This window comes from Dermacentor andersoni, chromosome 4 (genome assembly GCF_023375885.2).
Source record: "Dermacentor andersoni chromosome 4, qqDerAnde1_hic_scaffold, whole genome shotgun sequence".
Taxonomy (NCBI): domain Eukaryota; kingdom Metazoa; phylum Arthropoda; class Arachnida; order Ixodida; family Ixodidae; genus Dermacentor; species Dermacentor andersoni.
The window spans coordinates 57,839,987-57,859,877 of record NC_092817.1 but is presented as its reverse complement, the minus strand read 5'-3'; the positions used below and the strand labels follow the sequence as shown (position 1 = coordinate 57,859,877).

Sequence of the window (19,891 nt, the reverse complement as noted above, 5' to 3'; positions counted from 1 at the left end):
AAGTAACCTCGCCGTGAGGCGGCATTAGCAGCGCAACACTCGCGCCATCTCTTGTACTGTGCTTCAACCACACCGACCACCGCGGGCCCCAGGCCACGCGGCGAAGCCAGATTACAGGAGACGGGAGCTATGCGGGAAAACAACATATCAGGGGACGTGTGAAAGTCTCGCATCCCCACACAGTTTCGCCCGAAAGGCGAAGCATCGATTACAATAGCTAATTAAGCAAAATAAGCGCCATGGCAGCAAAGAACAAATTAACCTTCGTGCTGTCTCTCGCTCCAATGCGAACGTCGAAAGCACAGTGCATACGAAGCGATGCGGCACTGGGCGCACTTTGTCCACATCACAGATCGCTTTCGAGATACAGTAGCTGCTCTGTAAGCAGCAGCCGCCAGAGTATAACCTCCTCTCTCTTGCCTCCCCCCCCCATTGTATCGATCCTTAAAGGCAGTGCATTTTGCCCCGCAGTCCTCCCTCACGCGTGATACTGAGCTGCGATCGTCAGCTGACCCTCGCAAGTCAGTTGTCGGCTTGTGTCAACACAGCAAAAGTACATTTTATGCACCAGATCTTGAAACAAATTGCCACTAATTTCGAATGCTGTAGCCGATAGTCCGTTGTAGGGTGGTCCATTAAAAGTGAACATTGTTGCATTAATAGGTAGAACAATCTAGTGCTGAAATATGGTCCGTTAGATCCGAAAGTATGTTGTACGCAGGTCCGTTGTAACGAGCGTAGACTGTATCACAGAAATTTTGAAGAAGTAATAATTTGTCCTGGGTGTTACTATGGGTTCTTACTTTTAAAAGGTTTGACTTAATATAACTTTGGCCCAAATCATCTAGAACATTTATTCTTGCAGTACTTCAAAGTCTGATCATTTAATATCCTTTTGAAATGCCAGCCTTCTTCATAACAACGAGAATTTGATACTGAGCTCACCTGTAAGCTAGCCCACAGAATTTACGTAAATAGTTTAAAAGCGATGTTTTAGACAGAAAAATCAGTTGCTTAAGTGAAATCATGTCAAAATATACAGGTGGTGCATTTGATCAAAATGAGCCCATAAATAAAATATATTGTTTTAAAGTGGAGGGGCCCCCCTAAGGACGGCAATCTTTTCCATGCCAAATCATTTACCTATACATTTGCGTCCTTATTTTTACAGATCTACTTTTTCATGGTGGTGCTGTCGTTCTACAAGCAGTTGGCCTTTCTCAGCCAGAACCCAGGACAGGGGGGTATGATGACCCCAGGTGCTGTTTTGGTTCCCAGTGGTTATGTGGCACAGCCAGGATACCCTGACGCCCCACCACAGTACCAGCCACAGTACCAGCCACAGTACCAACCATCTGCACCTGATGGCAAGATGGGCATGGTGTAAAAGGGCAACTTCAAACAGTGGCAGTGATTTACTGGTTGTTGTAGTGCCAGCTGCAAGCCTGCACAGCTAGCTGCTGTGTGGCCATGTGACTGCTTGCAGACATTTTTTCTGCAGTGCTGAAGTTGTACCTGCTGCACTTTCCAAAGGCAGTTTTTGTTGCCATTGGTTATTATTTTTTTCTTTGTTTTGACCTCACTCGGTGTATATCCGGTGCGTCTTCATTCACTTCTAGTCTGGTTTGGAAGCTGTTGAAGTTGTTCGAGCGGTGGATGCAGGAAAATTTTGGGTAGCCAACGACTTTCTTCACGAATTCCAGTGAAAGCTGCAATAATGTAACTATATTTGAAAACTCTTTTCTCAGCGTAAGAAAGAAGTGTATGGTACTCGTTCTGCCGCTCACTCGGTGAAAAAAATAAGAATGTGCAATTTGCAAACAGGTTGAACCAAACTTGCGCATTCCAGAGAATCGTAAACTGGGTCCATTCAAATTTGTTGCTGCACTGTATAGCAGAGCATATATTTCCCACTGCACAGAGTACAAGTTCAGGTTTGGCCCCTGACAGTGTTTTGGTTTTCCTTTTATTTTAGCCTCTTGGGTTGAGGGGATCACTTTGTTACTTGTTTTAGCCTTTTTTTTTTATTTGGGAAATTGTTTAGGCAGTGTTGCATTGACTCGAATTTGAATCTCCGCTTTATGCTTATTATCATGCAACTATCTTTGCAACAGCTCTTGACATTTGTGACAGGACCTTCAATCTTACATTTCAAAACATCCTTTTTGTCTTAATTTGTGCTATATTTACATGTAGATTCTAAATAATTTGAATTTAAAGTGCTTATTTGGTGTCATATTACATCAGGCAATTTTGCATTGCCTGAAATTTGAATCTCCACTTTATGCATATCATCATGTAACTATAATCTGCTACAGCTCTTGAAATTTGTGACGTGACATGGAATCTGACATTTCAAAACATACTTTTTCTCATAATTTAAGAACGAGAAGAAAGGGGCTTCTCATGATATATTTTTTCATAACTTGTGCTATATTTGCACGTAGATTGTACATAATTTAAATTTAATGCGCTTATTTGGTATCATATTACGTTTGAGTGCAGCAGGCGACAACTTGCAAGTCACACTTCTCATTGCTTGAAACATCAAGTGTACTTACGCCTACTCTGCCTCAGCACTTTTTTGCGCTTGTATTTCTGCGATTTTCTAGTCTTTCATGAGAGTTCTTGGATTTCTTCTACTTCTTTGGCATCATTCAAGAATTTTGTAAGCTCCTGAATATAATGGGAGCGCCATTTACATAAGCGATGTGCCTTGCAATGTCCAGCTTACAGCAGTTACAGCGTACTTGTATTGCAACATACAACAGCCTATGAAATGTTACACCATGCTTTTCCAGTGGCACTTGTTGAATTGTGAAGCCACTGTTGAGGCATCAAGCCTGTTCTCCACGTGCATTTCTTTCTTTTTTTTTTTGAAGTTGTGGTAAATGCAAGTCTTTTGCGTTGTCTCTTCTTTCATGAAGGTGTTCATGTCCCTGTTTTATTTTCCTTGTGCATTTTGCTCTCTGCAACCTTTGTGGTTGCCTTTTTATGCATTTTTGTGTGGTCCAGTTACCACAACTTATTTTTACAAAGCAATTCTTTGTTAAGCACGAAGATTGTGCTTTGTTTGCATTTATTTGATACATTAATAAAATGGAAATCCGTTTCCCAAATCTTTTTGTCTTCATAATGGCTAGATAAATTTTTTTCCGCTGCATTTCTAGCATTCGGCATTTGCTTTGCGTCACACAAAAAATAGTTTGAATACTTTTTGGTGCACATAACATCTGGAGCTAAATTGTAGGTACCAGTCCCATAGCAAACGAGGCAAGTCGGAGAAAAGGTTTAAGCATTAGCTTTGTATCGGCTATCCAATTGTTCAGCACATGGTCAGGTCTGTAGCAGTGCAAGGGTGGAACAGCAGCATGCATGTCGGAGAGAAGCGAGAGGGGAAAATTTAGCGCCTCCAGTTGCGCTTGCCACTAGTGGAGCCGTAACAGTAGGCTTTCGTTAATTTGACTGGTTAATTAGATCGCGGCTCTTGCTCGTGCATTTCTATAGGACCAAACATTTTTTGTATCAATCCTAAAATTAGCTTTTGCCGGATAATTGAAACTTGACCAGTCGGCACGCACACGCCTGACCCCTATGGTGACCCCTTTAGTGGCAGTGTGTGCCTCGGTGTAGCTTGGGGGACAATGCCAGGGTGTCTACCAACCGGGAATTCTCGGGGATCTTGAGTAGTCTGGGAAAACTCGGGGAAATTGTGCTCCTATCAAGGAAAATTACCTGTAATTTTATTGAAAGGGAACTGAAGTCTCTGTAATGCTGGCTCGAGTAATGGACAGGAATCGTAACGAATAGTCTTTGACGCCCTGTTGTCGGCTGGAGGAGTTGCCAGTGTACAGTCAACGACCGGCTTTCCGGATGCCCGATAATTCGGGTGGCTTCGCGGCACCATCACGTACCCCATAGTCAATGTATCGGAATGTCTGAAATTTCGGACGCAAGAACCCTTCGCCGTCCGATTTTCCAGACCTTTTGCCGCGACTGCAGGTCCAAAACGGCATTAGTCAAAGCCATCCACCACCGCTGTTTTGATTACCGCACCGTCTCGAACCAGCGCTCTCGCACGCAGATCCACTGGCAGCCGTAGCCACCACTGCGACAACCCTCGGCCTAGCTCCTTCTACATTCATTATTAAGCTTCTTGCCATTGGGTGGTGGGTTTTTCATTGAAAGAATTTGTCGCTGTCAGCAATGGCACTGATCCCACCTTTGTGGTCCTCGCTATTGGCTTCGAAGCTCGGTGCGTTGCATAATTCCAGTTCCTGAAAGTCAGCTTTGCTTCTGTGCAGAAATGTTACTTAGTGAAGCATATGCAAAATAGTCAAGTGTTTGACAAAAACTCGTCTGGTGAGAAAACATATTGGTGCCAAAAAACGTTCACTCGCCAAGAATAAGAGTATAAAAGTATTGCGGTGAAGCATAATGAGCATGGGAAGGGACTATTGCCACGGGACACGGTATGTATTCCTTAATTATACACTCGTGTACCCGGTATCTGCTGTCGCAGTACGAGCACCGATATGCCTAATATGTGTACCGACAGGCCTTCAGAGCGTTTTCTAATGTGCCTGTGGCAGTTTGAGCCCTCAAGGGCAGTAAAAGACTCATTCATTTTTCCCGACTGGCTGATTTTTCGGACATTTTCGCGGCCCCTAGGGAGTTTGAAAAATTGGGACGTTGACTGTGCAACTGACCAAGAAGATGCTTCAAATGGTCCATGGGGCGAACGAGCGACGGAAGAAGGACAAGAACAGAAAGGACCTACACGTTGAGGAATGAATAAGGAAGGAAGCATGCTGCCGCTGTTTTGAAGGAGCTTGCACTCAAAAAACAATGTGTTGGCTGATGCTGAGATGCAGGTGTACCTCATCCAAACCAAAATAAACTCTTTAAAGCAGTGAAACACAGTGAGGCGTTGTGCATGGGCTGGGAGTAAGTTGGGATAGTTCAGGTTGACTTGCGAGCTGTTGAGAGAGAATGTCAATTGTGACAAAGTTCGGGCCTCATACCACTGAGCTTGCTATAAGTTGATAGAAATAGCTCATATTCGAAAGTATTTGCTTCTGTATGTATCTCCTTTTTATTCGTATTTGAGAATGTCCGACTTTTTTTCGAAGACATTTTATTTGCTCTGCATTTTACTAACCCCTCCCTTCTGTTCTCTTTTTGAATAACATAAACACAACTCCTTAGTATTCAAACTGTAATCAGACTGGATTAAGTCTTTCTTTTTCACATGCTTACTAGAGAGTGACAGCATCGGGCGACATGGTTTCAGCCCGTCTTGACATAAAACATAGTCCTGCGACACCCAGGGCATTTTGCAGAGGCACTCTGGGAAAATCTGGAAAACTCTGGGAATTTGGAAATGTCAACTTGGTAGACACCCGAATGCATGCGTTTGCCATGTATTATGTCCCAAAAAAAGAAAACTCCTATTTTAGGCACGCCCTAGGAAGCTTTTCGAAGAATACACACAGTTCACAACGTCTGATCAGGATGTGTACCAGGTTTTAAGGTGCGCCTGCATTTTTTCTGGAAGATGGGCCGGAAATTGCCTGCACGGCGCAATCTGACACAAAACCATCTTCGCGGCGTTCTTATGCTTTACCACATAACACGGATGTTGACATAACATGGCAAAACTGTGCGGTGAAGCTGACTTTATTAAACTGGCCGCCAATGTTCAACACATATTAGATCTTTGCCCATTTTGTTGCTGAAACATCGGATGTGCATTACATTATTTACTTTGTTTAAGAGTATTAATGTAATTTCTATGTTTGTTTTCTCATTTGTACCCGTAGTAAGTGGGCATGCGTTTCATTTAAAGGTGTATTAGAATAGTACACATACTGCCAAATGAATCTGCAATGTGTGTTGGCATATTTTTCTGAATCTTGTTTTATTTCAAACCTGCCGGATAATTCAATCAATTTCGTCGGTCCTGTTGGGGTCAAATTAATGGACGTCGACTACATAACATAAGGAAGAGATGCGCACTTGACAGGGCAGTGCATCAGTTGGTGCGCGTCACTTCATATCGTGCCAAACTCTTTTGCACAGTCAGCGGGGACCTACGGCACTAACTCAATTCCTCTTGCTTTGACATGCAAGTCACTGTGTATCATGCGACTATCTTCCTGTATGTGTTACCCACTTGTCTTTGTTTTGTCCTTTAGATAGTTTATATAAAAGGCTGCGTAAGTGGCCTGTGGAACTTGCTAAGCAGCTTCTTGGCGAAGGACTGTACATACTGATCTAAAGAGGCTGAGTGCCAAACCTGTGCACTCACTTAAACACTATATATATATATACACACACGCATACACACGCCACCACCTAGGACGCTTCTGGTCTGCCGAGATTGAGAAGTTGCATGCTGTAGTCGCAACACGCCAGAATTCCAGGTTATTTTGAAGAAGCCAGCGCTGTCTAAAAATCATTATCAGTGGCTTCTACCGGAATTTATGTCATTATTTTTACTCGTGCAAGCTTAAAAGGTTGATTCCAGTACAAATGCACAACAAAAAATTGTATTTGCGTGATTGTAACATGAATTTTTTTTATGTGGTTACTATATAGTTACTACAGCCCTTCACACTTTGTGCGAGCGTCCTGCAGGGGCTGATGGAGATTATGTTCCTCTCATGATTGCGAAGGTGCCTTATATATGGAGTCCATTCTACAATATTCACCACTGTCGAACCATTTATTGTACAGTAGTGTCATTTACCAATCAGAACAAAGAGACAAGTCCAAGTGACATCTAATTCAACTTTTTCTTAAAGCTGTCCTTAACAAATGCCTACATTCGGCAAAGGTGCAAATTGCACATGCCAACTACGTTTGTGCAGTGTGTTCTTTTCTGATGCTTCATCATCAAGGTAGCCCCAGATAAAATCAGATCCTTATGTACGCACTATAATACACACACTTTACTGCAAGAACCAGCCAAAAGGTGGATTCTGTGGAGGTGTGCTGTTTACAGTACAGAACCCCAACCTTCAAGGATGACATGAACATGCAAGACATGCTATGTACCCTTGCGCTATGCTAAAAAACTGGGTCTGTTTTGCTGGCCTCCATCAAAAGTGACTGTTAGACCCTTAGTGCATGGTGGGCACTCCACTCTCTGACTGAAAAGTAAAAAAAAAAGAAAAATCTGTTGTGAAAACAGCATTTTCTTACCAGATGTTTACCATTTTCTAAATAAAGTTCAGTTTTACTCACAAAATAAACTGTGCATGAAAGAGTTACAGATGTCATCACAGAAAAGTGCAATGCCTAGATGCAACTAAGTATAAAATATTGACTGTAACAATGTCCAGTGCCCTTGTGCAATAATGCACCAGAGTATTTGGGACATGGTCTGCTGACATCATTTATGAGGACCACTTGTTCATGCAGATCCTGGGCAGTGTTGTAATTGCAACATTGGCCTGCAAATGCATTGTGGAGGACCTCTTCTATGCTTCCGTGGTATCATCCCTGCGTGAATTCAGATCATCGCTGGCACTGCCATAGTTTATACCACCAGCTTTTGCCGGAGCGAGAGGTCAGCCAGCTCTGTGCTGAGTAGTAGAATGAAGCTTTACCTCAGGAACTCCTATACATATATATACATACGTGGGAATGGGGAAACCATTTTGCTCGGCATCCACGGCACTGAATTTGGAGAGGTTTGTTGCACTTGAAAAGAAAAAGTCTTGTGATTTTAGGAAGCAAATTTTTATTTATGCTGTTTTTTTTTTACAAAACTGATGTAATGTAATAGATATATATATGTACTCTGCTCTCAAATGTACCTCTTAATTGTGAGTACAGCTTTCATAAAACCCTCATAAGCATCGTAACAATTTCTGTAAAGTTGTATATTGAATTGGTCCACTTTAGATGCTCCAACAGATGCAGTGTACAGAACTGCCATATCTGCCTTTGGTGTAGAGTTACAAATTTGTAAACATTGTGCTTCATTTTTTAATGCATTAGTGTTGGGGGTGTCAAAGCAGAAATGTGTGTGCGTATGTGTGTGTGTGTGTCTGGTGCAACTGGGTGCTTCGCTCCTGGAAGAGGACGTGTGTCCTGTGAGCTCCTAAACAACACTTTGCAACGGGAGCTGAAAGTGGTGCTATGTAAATTGCCAGTGAATTTTTCAAAGCTTACCTATTTTGCCAATTGTAAGAAGTATGTGGTCCTAAATAAAAATTCTGTTTCCTACCGTTTCTAGAATTGAACTGTCTCTCTCAAATGCAACAAATTCAAGTCGGTCCAACGATTGTGTTGAGCATTTCTGCGCTTTACATTCATTTGATTAGGCAAATCGAAGTTGGCGCTGAGCTATTCCACTTGTGAATGGTGTTCAATGAAGATTTCCCCTGAACCACTTCCGCTGGGCTGAGGAGCACGAAAGTTGGGGCATATTTATTATTTGCTATGTAGCTGCACCACTGAGAGCCTCACACTTCTGTCATTATTTCACGCAGCTGCAGATATCAACCTTGTGGATTAGCCTTGGAGCCATGACTTGATTTCGGCGATGAACGTGTCATCATCAGAAAACTACCAGCTTTAAAAGAAATAACTTCATAGATGGAAAGAAGTGGAAATCTTAAGTCACAAAGTCGGGGTATAAGCATGGGGTACGGCGAAGAATTTAGTATTTACAGAAGCTTGCTTCCTTTTGTGCAACATGCGAGTTGTGAGCAGGAGCATTGTATTGAAATAGAAGCAGGTTGCCTTTGACAGCATGCCAGTGCATCTGCTGATTTTGTTGGAATTTCCTAATTTTGTCAGCAAGTTGGCGTAATAGGTCTCCATTACGGTGGCACCTTGCAATAGGAAATCTGTCATTGCCACTCATTACTGGTCCCAAAAACGGTCAGCATCACAATGCTAGCTGAGGTTTGCATGTGTCTTTTAGGGTGGTGAGTTGTAGTGATATCATTGTCTAGACTCAGATTTAGTTTCTGGGTCATAATGTTGAGCCCATGTTTCATCCAGTGCAATTAATCTTTCGTAAACGCCATCTTGTTTTTACAGAAAAACTGTTTAGTTGACGGACCTGTATGAATGAGTCGTATGCGCGGTCCCGTAGCGGGGGCTGTCTGGGCTGGCTAAACATACGTAAAGTGAACAAAAAAGATGGCAGCACAGCATGGTCTTGTAGGGGGTGTATCTGAGCTGGCTAACGTCCGGGAAGTGAACCAGAAAGCGGCGCGAGTGCCGAATAGGGAACGAACGATAGTGCAGCCGAGAAGAAAGGACACAATTTCACCACGTGCCGCACCTGCGGAGTGGGCGGGCGTGCACCCTCGCTGGCCGCCGTTGCCTCCCCGCTGCGTCTGTTGTCTTCCCTCAATACAACGGCGCGGTAGTTGTGGCGGGAAAACACGGGGATGTGCGCCACGGTAGCCGCCGCGCTGTGTAAGAACCGGATTGTGCATTGCAGAAGTTGACCACAGCAACAGTTACACAACTCCCAACTAAAATGGGAAATGTGGGAAGACCACATATTGTGTGCACGGCCGAACAAGCCGAATTCGAGGAGAGGCGTCGACAGCAGAGACGCGACTACAACCAACAACGTACCCGTGCGAAAGCGGATAATGCGGCCAGTGAATTTGCCTGCGAATAACGTCGGCGAGAGCAGATGCGAGAGTCTAATCGTCGGCGTCGAGCGCCATTAGCTACCGATGAAGATCGCGCACTGGAGGCCGTTCGTAACCGTCAAGCTAGGTCGTTCGAGTCTGCGCCCAAGCGGCAAAAGTGCGAGTTGCCACCTCCTTCGAGTTTCACCGGGGCGAATTCCAAATTCAAGAGAATGTTTCTGGACGTGGAGTTTGGCCATAATTGCTCGACCTGCGATCGACAGCTTCGCTGGCTAATCCGCCACCATATGAATGGTTCGGCCCAATAAAAATGTTTATTCTCTCTCTCTTTCTCGGCCCAAAATCATTTAAGGCATGTGGTCAAGGGTTCATGGCTACAGCTAGGTCACTCGGCCGAATATTTGTGATAACATGATTAGGCAAGCGAGGAAACCACCCCACCGAACACACATTGGTCTGTTAGCCGTCTACAATATGTCTTGGCAAGATCACCAAGACAAGTCCTGAAAATCATTATAAACGTTTATAAGACATCTTCAAGACGTCTTGACAAGATATTAAAGACATCTTGAAGATGTCTTACCAAACTTTGTAGAATGTCTTAGAACGTCTTGTAGCCGTCGTGAAGACCGTGTAATGCACCGCCAAATAAGGGATAGAAGTTTTGCAGGACATCTTGTAGCCGTTTTAAAAACGACTGTAAAACGTTTTGCGAGACATTTTGTAGCCGTTTTAGAAACGGTTATGTCTTTCAAAACGTCATATAGCCGTTTTAAAAACGGCTGTAAGAAATTTTTTGAGTCATTGTGTGGCCATTTAAAAAATGCTTTCCTGAATAAACAGATTTTTTATTAGAAAGGTGCGACACCTCCTAGTCAATATTTGTGTAATGTAGCCCTATAATTTAGTAAAGCAATTTGTTCAGTAACAGGTCATTTATGGCCCAAGGTGACGTGCGTACAAACCATCCAAAGCTCTTTAAAAAGTGACGGCACTCCTAGGCAGGAACACTCATTGTAAGCGTCATCTTAAAACTATCGAAATGCACTTGTTCATTGGGCTAGGGATTAGTTGCAAAAATTACAGCAAGATGTCCAAACCTGCCGAATTACAGCGGGAACACTAGTGCCAGAAGAAGCATTAGCACAAAGATAACATTGAAGTAGAGTCTAGATGCTAAAATTCAGTCATAACATTGCAATCCAGAGTGTCTCCTTCCAGATCAACTGTCCAATGAAATGTTGCTGAGCTTCAGTGATCTGGCTAGAAACGGCATACACTACACACATGGGATAGTCTGGGAAGACCCAAGATCATTTTCCTTACCTAGTTAACATTGTTCGAGATTTGCGGATGGAATATCAAGGACTTCAGAAAAACTACCACGGAAGCTTTTCTTACATGGATGTCTGGCACACATGAATTTAGGAACACGATACACCCTTCCACAGTAGCATTAATTATAAAAGAATTGAATGTCTCCTGATACTTGCTAGATGGACAAATTGATGGGAATGTTCCTAATTCTCGCAACATTGAAAAAAAAGTTTGGCTGTACCCACAGCACCAATGCCTATGGCCCATTTCTTACAACCCACCATAGCACCACTGAAATATTGGCAAGGCCACAAAAGTGATAACACATGTTAAAGCCATGTTTAACATAAAGCATGATTGATCACGCAAATGAAGCGCTAAAGTGGCCAAAGTTTTCAAAACATTTTTGATAAATCAACACCACCAGGGGCGTAGCCAGGGGGGGGGGGGGGCTTATGGGGCTTCAGCCCCCTCCCCCCCGAAATTTTTTCGTGCTGTGATGCACCGCCAACCAAAACAACCCACGGCGCCGGAAATCATTCTGGATTTTCTCTAGAATGTATCTTTTGCGCCCCAAAAAAAAACATTTCGGCGCGAAGATTGTGAACTCGGGCTGGATTTCGTGGTGACGCCCATGCACCTGGAGTCACATAACGCAAAGATCCCCATCCGAGCACAAAGTTTCAAGGGCGTTTTGATGGCGAGCGGGCCCGCCGCGGCATCTCGCAGAGGCCGCAGAATCTACGGAGCGCATGGGTTTCCATTAAGAAACTTTAGAGGTATAAAGATCACATAATGTTCTGATGCGAAAGGTGCATTGACCTTTCCAAAGTCATGCTTTACGTTTTCATTTCCGGATCTTTGTGGGTTTATTGTTCTTATTAACATTTGATGCCAAAGCTGCATTTATTTTCTATAGTCGTACATCGGACCATACAACGAAACAAGCCAAATCAATACACTATCAGACAAGTTGGCAAGGTCCGATGAGACGAAGCGTTGTGATGGTTCATATTTGCCATCATGTCACAGAAAACAATAACAACATCTTTTTCACCTGCGCCAATGCATCCATGCATGTCAAGACACTAAAGCCAGCAAAGGTAACTGCGTTCTTATGTATTTATTTTTTACTTTGAATTTTATTTGCGAGGACACATTGAGCCTCTCCAATTTTTTGTTCTCGCTGCCCGCGGGCTACCAGAGCCAGCCAAAGGTCATGCGTTTTTCATGTGTTGCCCTGACAACCGCGCGGCGCACTGCGGTGCGCGTTCGTTTTTCTCTGATCGAGCGGGTTTTGGACTCGGAAAGTTTTGGACGCTTTCTGGCTAGCAGACGAGAAAAAGAAACAATGGTCGCTCGCCGTCACCATTGTAGGGACTGGAGAGATTGCAACGCGTTCGCTTGAGGGCATTACCATCGTTTCGATGTTATCGCAACGACTACGGAAAGTCTTATCTCGCCAGTGTAGGATAACGAGCAGCATGCATATGGTTATCTGTGGACCAAGCGTCTCACCTTTTCTTCGATATTCTTTAGGTAGCTACATTAGGTGCCTCAAGTAGGCATTCGATTGTGGCCAAGATGCTTTCCTTCGCGTTTCTTTATTTCGGTCCCCCCCCCCCCCCCCCCAAGACACAAAAAGACATTGTTGCCGCGCAGCGAATTGTCGCATGCTGAAAGTTCCATTTTGTTACTACTTTTGCGAAAAGTAATGGGCCATGGGACTCTTCACTTGCCGGATACTCTTACTATATCATTGCAATACCAATTAGGGGAACACTCAAGGCGCATGCCTGTCGTCGCCGTCATGTTCCGTATGAAGTCCAAGGGCGATGAAGCAACTTCTGAAGCAACGAAGCTAGGAAAAAAATTCCGATTACTAACTTTCAGAGCGCTTTGCAAAGCGTTCGAATAAACAGTTTCTGTCTTTCTATCTATTAAGTATTAGCAGAGTCCTTCCATTTTTTTTCTGGTCACGAAACTGCCGCCTCAGTTTCATATAGAGCCAGCGCCCGCCGCTAGAGGCGCAACCGTCCATGAGAGGGCATGCGAACGCCGCTACCGCTGTGGTTGTGTGTGGGGCAGCCTCGGTATTCTAGCTTTCTCAACTTCCTCAACCGTCGCTTTAGTTTAACATGGAAGGACTCTGGTATTAGTGTTTTTCAGCTCACTGCGGATTCCCGCGAAATACAAAAACACAACTTGACATGCCGGCTTGCGTGTCGTGATTGCACTGCTCCCAAGCTTTGCGCGCACAAACAGCCATAGCTGCATTAGCTGCCACTTAAAAAGCGACAGAGCAGCGACGCAAGCGTTGGCTGTTCGGTTTAAGCTAGCAATCGTTATCCCCTGTGCTGTGTAAAGCGACTGATGGACGTGGTTGTAGTGGTAGGTGGTAATTCCAGACAGCGATAAACAGACTATCGTGCATCGGCCGCTAAAGCGCGAGCAATTTCGTCAAGCCTTTTTCCAACGAGGAAAAAGCAAACATGATCCTTGCCCTAGTAGCTGCAAGCAGACAGAGACGGCAGGCTGCAAGAATATTTCGAAGCTGGCACCCGGGTACGCGACTGAGCCCGATGACAATATTCAACACCTACGAGTCGCTGAAGCGAACCGGCAGCTTCACAAGAAAGAGGCAAAGAGCTTGAGTCATAAATAATGAGGTTCGCTCTAACGTTTTGTCTTTCATGGCAGCTAATCCACACGCTAGCACGCGCAGCGTGAGCGCACCGCTCGGTGTGTCCAACACAAGTGCCTGGATGATGTTGAGAACAGCTGGACTGCACCCTTATCACCTGCAGTTGCATCAATGCCTGGAGTCAAGGGATCTTCAAAAGAGACTCAACTTTGCGAATTGGATTTTGATTCAGGAGGAGCAGGATTCTGACTTACTCACCAAGGTATCCGGACTGACGAGATGAACTTTTCCTGAAATTGGAAAATCACCACTGGCTAGGAATAGGAATATCCCGACACCAATATCAGTGGTCTTTTAACATTTGGTGCGGAATATATGACAGCACAATCATTGGCCCAATGTTTTTAACAACACTCTGACCGGCAAGAGGTGTCAGTTCCTCAAAGATCAGGTTGAAGACTTCTGCTGCAACATGCCACTAGCCCAACTTGACGCTGGGCACGACGGGGCCAGTCAAGCACGACAGTCAAGCACGAGCAAGCCTTGATGTTACTCTCCCCGGGCAATGGATGGCCGGCAATGTCATCCGACCTCAACACTCTTGACTTTTTCTTCTAATGCTATATTAAGGATCACGTATACACGACGGAAACGACGACTCCAGAAGCCAGGAGAAGATAATTGAAGTCTGCCACAGCATTTCACCGACGGTGCTTAAAGCAGCGACAACAAGCGTTCTCAGAAGGTCCCAGTGTTGTATCGCTGCAGAAGGTGACCTCTTAGAGCGCTTGCTGTGAAAGCGCATGAAAAATAAACGTAAATTCAGTCAAAGACTTCGTCTGGTCATTAATGATACTCTTATTCCACCATTTTCAGCCTTCTGAAAACTGAGCTTTTTTTTTTATTTAGGGATGTTCAATTTGCTTACAGCTATCGCGAAATGACGGACCTGTTGCACAAGCGATAACCGCTGCGTCTGTTTATCGCTATAACGAACTTTTGCGAAGGGAGCACATCACTGGCGTAAACGGCACAGCCGACGCCTACGTGGTTGCCCTGACGCCTTTTAAGTGGTAGCGCGCCTAAACTTTCAAACTTCAAACTTTATTTCGCATTTTCCTTTGCACAGAAAAAGAAAATGCAAGGGCAGGAACAAAAAGCTGCACAATCGCAGCTTGACGAGGTTCCTGTCCCCTGTCTTTGAAAAACAGTTGCAGAATATTCACAAAGAAAATCAGTTACATATGTGCAAAAACAATTTCATATTATACAGATACTGATATTCACAGCAGAACATTTATGACATCTGTATACATATATTCGCATGCGCATCTACACCAACCCAGCATCTGTACATATTTGCATCTGTACATGTAGGCATACATCTGTATACAGAAAAAAGTGGAGGAAAAAAAAAGATCATGCACAAATGACAAGGAACACCTGAACAAAAACGCTTTAATATACCAAAAATTCAACTCAATGTAACGGCAATGTTCAGCGGAACAAAAAAAAAATGCGGAACGATGGAAAAGCGACGTGTGGAACATGCTAAAAAATAAAATGAATAAAAAAATAAACATAAAAATGGCAAATGGTATTTACAAAATTTGACCATTATTAATTAAATTAAATTTCAGTGCCTTTCTCATAATAGCATTTAGTTCGGTATGGGAAGCCTGCATCACATTTAGTATTCTCGGCACCTGGTACTGCAATCGCCTGAAACCATAATTTGTTCTTGTGAAAGGTAACGCCCGCTGGCTCTGTTTTCGGAAATCATATAACGCTTCCCTTGATTTGACTAAGTTGCACAAGTTTGTGAAAACGTTCTTGTTACAGCGAAAATATTTTTTAATTTTTAAGACTAGGTTATAATCATAGAAATATTCAATAGGGAGCACATTAAGAGCCGGTAATTGCCGGCTATGTATGCCAGGCTAACCCCGCCTGCTTTAACATCACCACCACCACCACCACCACCACCACATTAAGAGCACGAAATATCTCGAATGTATGTGCATCAAACGGTGCGTTAACAACATGTCGGACAGTTTTCTTTTGTAATGTTTTTAAGCTTCGTATGTTTGCTTGCGATGTCGTACCCCACACTAAATTGCAATAGCTAACATGTGAAAGGAAGAGACTGTTATATAACATTAGTTTTACCTTAGAGGGCAGTATGTGCCGTAATCGACAGATTATTCCACATGCTCTCGCCAAAGTGGACATAATACGCTCAACGTGTGCATCCCAAACTAAATGTTTGTGAAAAATTACACCTAAAGTTTTGACAGTATCAACTATTTCTATCCTTTCTGTGCCGAGGTAAAGAACAGTATTGCAGTTTACTTGTTTTTGTGGTGGCGTAAACAACACAGCCTTAGTTTTATTTGCATTAATTGCTAATGAGTTTAGATTGCTCCACTTTTGCAATAAGTTTAAAGTTTTATTTGCCATATTTGTAAGTTGCACAATATCGAGTGACCTGAAAAAAAGGCTAGTATCATCCGCATAGACTAAGAACTGTGCATGTTGACTAATATTCGTTATGTCATTAATATAAATGTTAAATAAACTCGGTCCAAGTACACTTCCTTGTGGAACGCCTTGTGTTAATTTTCTTGCTGAAGAAAGTTTTGATCCTATTGCGACGCACTGCCTTCTGTGCTCAAGATATGATTTCAAAAGTTGAAGGGGAGTCCCGCGAAAGCCATAATGGTTTAATTTTGAAGATAGAGTATTATAGTTAACCGAATCGAAAGCCTTGGAAAAGTCAACGAATACACCTAGAGTTAACATTTTGTTCTCAAAGTTGTTTAAAATTATTTCTTCTTGCGTCAGCAAGGCAAGCTCTGTAGACATTCCCTGCCGGAAACCGAACTGCATATCTGTTAGAATACTATGTTTATCACAAAATAATCTAATTCTTGCGCAAATGATCTTTTCGAGACCCTTCGAAATTACAGGAAGTATAGATATTGGTCTATAATTTGTTAGCTCGTTTTTGTTTCCGGACTTAAATATAACAATCACTTTGGCATGTTGCATTTTCTCAGGGAAGACGCCGTTTAATAAGGAAATGTTAAAAATGTAAGTAAACACATGTAACAAAAGATCGAGCACAAATTTAATGGGTTTAATCTGCGATCCATCTATATCGCGCGATGTGCTGTTTTTTAAGGACATAAAGGTCGCGTATACTTCTTCTGGTGTAGCAGGTTCAAAAAAAGCTGTGTAAGCATTGGGACTACCCAGAAAGGAAGTTGCATTTATGTTATGCGTGCTTGGGGTTAAAGACGTAAAGTGTTCGTTAAATTTGTTAGCTAATTCTTCAACACTAATTGCTTTGTTGTCAATTGTCAGCTAAATTCCAGCTTATTATGCGATTCCGACAGTAGAAGTTTATTTACTTCACGCCAAACGACATCACTTCTAGTTCCCGCTCTATTAAAAACGTTTTCAAAATGCCTGTTCTTGGCATTTCTCAAGAATTTATTTAAACTGTTTCTGTATTTTTTAAAGGAAGTGAAGTCCGCAGGATCCCGAGTCTTAAAAAACTTTGCATACAAAGAATTTTTTTCTCGGATCATTCTGAGGCATTCATCAGTAAGCCACGGTTTCCTAATCTTTCTCGATTTTTTTAGTTTTTTGTACGGGAAAGAAACTTCGTAAACGTTTAAAAGTGTATGGATAAATATACGCTTCATTTGCGTCTGTGCAGTCAAGTACAGAGCTGAAATTAATTTTTTTTATTTCCGTTCTAAAAGTTTCTAGAGTTTTCTTATTAATTGCTTGAATCTGAAGTGGCTCAGAACGATGATACTTCCAAAATGCGCGATTAACCTTATATATCATGTACACGGGCGAGTGATCTCCTATGTTTCCTTCAATTACACCAGACTGTACATATCCTTCCAAGCTATTTGTGATGAACAAATCAAGCAAGCTTTCGGAATTAATTGGTACAAATTCGTGTGGGTGCCGTAATTACGTTTCTGCAGCAGAAAGAATCAAGAATAATCTGCAATCTTCGAGACTTCGGCGTATTTACTAGAAGATTAATATTAAAATCCCCGCCAATGACAAGTTGCAGGTGATTTGTGCTGATGTAGAACAACAACCTTTCAAGAAACACAAAAAAATTGTCAATGTCGCCGCTAGGGGGACGATACACAACAGTGAAAACACACTTGTGTGATTCTAGACTTAACACTTCGTAATCTGTTGTCGATGCAGAGTAAGCTGGAAGCACGCTACATGAAATTTGATCAGATACTAGCTGTAATACACCCCCGCCACACCTATCAGAACGGTTCAAATAAAAGGTTTGGAAACCAGGCATTCGAAACACTTCTTCCTCTGATCTATACCATGTTTCCGTTATCATTACATTGTCAAATTGAAACGGGAAGTCACCGAGAAGCGCGATCAACTCGTCATGCTTGTGCCTAGCTGATTGTGCGTTACAGTGAAGAAATGAAAGGCAATCGCGCGAATTCGGCTTTATGACGTCTCTTGGTAAAACTGTTCCCATGGTGCAAATAAGATATGAAACAGATCAATGAAATCTATGTAGGCGCGTCTACTCGCACACCTTTTGCACATCTGCCTCGCTACCAATTCGAATAACATTAGATGTTTCCGTTTTCCGAGCTAAAATTTTACCGCCCTTCACCCAAACAAATCGCCAGTTCAGTTCCCGTTTCTTAGCGGTGGCCATGCCCAGAAGCTTCTTTAGTTGCGGACAAAGATGCTCGTTTACATATATTGCTTGCCGCTTGTCAAATCCTAGGTCACAGGAATTAATTCTAGCCTTCCGTGCTTTCTCAAGCACTTTTTCACACTTTTCACGCTGTTTGTGCGATGAACGTTGGGGAGCAGTGCAATCACGACGAGCAAACGGGCAGGTCACTAGTTTTGTAGTTCGCGGGCATCATCAGTAAGTTTAAATACACTAATACCTAATATCTGTAAAGACAGAAACTGTTTATTCGGACGCTTCTCAAACCGCTCTGCAATTTTCTAAATGGAATTTTTTTTCCTAACTTCGTTACTTCAGAAGTTGGTTTATTAATCTTGGCTAAAAATCTAATTAAGCAAAATACAAAACATAGCGTGACAGGCACGTACCCAGGATTTTTTTTCGGGGGGGGGGGGCCCACCACCTCCATCATCATCATCATCATCATCATCATCATCATCATCATCATCGTCGTGTTTTATGTCCACTGCAGGACGAAGGCCTCTCCCTGCGATCTCCAATTACCCCTGTCCTGCCCCAACCGATTCCAACTAGCGCCCGCGAATTTCCTAATTTCATCGCTCCACCTAGTGTTTTGTCGTCCTCGATTGCGTTTTCCTTCTCTTGGTACTCATTCTGTAACCCTAATGGTCCAACGGTCATCTAACCGGCGCATTACATGACCTGCCCAGCTACATTTTTTCCGCTTGATGTCAATTAGAATATCGTCTATACCCGTTCGCTCTCTGATCCAAACCGCTCTCTTTCTCTCTCTTAACGTTATGCCTAGCAATCTTCGTTCGATCGCTCTTTGCGCGGTCCTTAACTTGCTCTCAAGTCTCTGCCCCATATGTCAGCACTGGCAAAATGCACTGATTGCACACCTTACTTTTCAATAATAATGGTAAGCTTCCAGTCAGGAGCTGGCAATGTCTGCCGTATGCGATCTAACCTATTTTTATTCTTCTGTCAATTTCCTTCTCATGATCAGGGTTCGCTGTGATTAATTGACCTAGGTAAACGTACTCCTTCACGGTCTCTATTTCCCGACTGGCGATCCTGATCTCTTGTTCCTTTGCCCGGCTATTTATCATTATCTTCATCTTCTGCTTATTAATATTCAACTCCACTCTTACACTCTCTCTGTTAAGGTCTCCAATCATTTGTTCTAACTCGTCTGCATTGTTGTTGAATAGAACAATATCATCGGCAAACCGAAGGTTCCTGAGATATTTGCCGTCGATCTTTACTCCTAAGCCTTCCAAGTTTAATAGCTTGAATTCTTCTAAGCACGCAGTGAATAGCTTTGGAGAAATTGTGTCTCCCTGTTTGACCCCTTTCTCTATAGGTATCTCCCTGCTTTTCTTGTGTAGAATTAAGGTAGCTGTAGAACCTCTGGAGATATTCTTACGCGAAGGACGAGTCAGTAAGACGACAAACTATTTATAGATTATATTTACAACGGTTGCAGCGCTGACCGGTCAGATTCACAGCGCGAGCCCAGTTCGTTCTTCCTCCTCTTTTCTGGAGTGATGGCACCCACGCGCCTCGTTCAAACAA

At 43.0% G+C, this 19,891-nt stretch overlaps 1 protein-coding gene across 1 annotated transcript in view; it reads left to right on the top strand.

Moving 5' to 3' along the window:
- LOC126536140 (uncharacterized) overlaps positions 1 to 8,236 on the top strand; it is a 38,950-nt gene extending 30,714 nt beyond the window's left edge. The window contains exon 6 of the mRNA XM_050183005.3: positions 1,172 to 8,236. Coding sequence (XP_050038962.1) covers positions 1,172 to 1,387 — 216 coding nt within the window. The 3' untranslated portion in view covers positions 1,388 to 8,236. The remainder of the gene's footprint in view (positions 1 to 1,171) is intronic.
- The last annotated feature ends 11,655 nt before the right edge of the window (positions 8,237 to 19,891 follow it).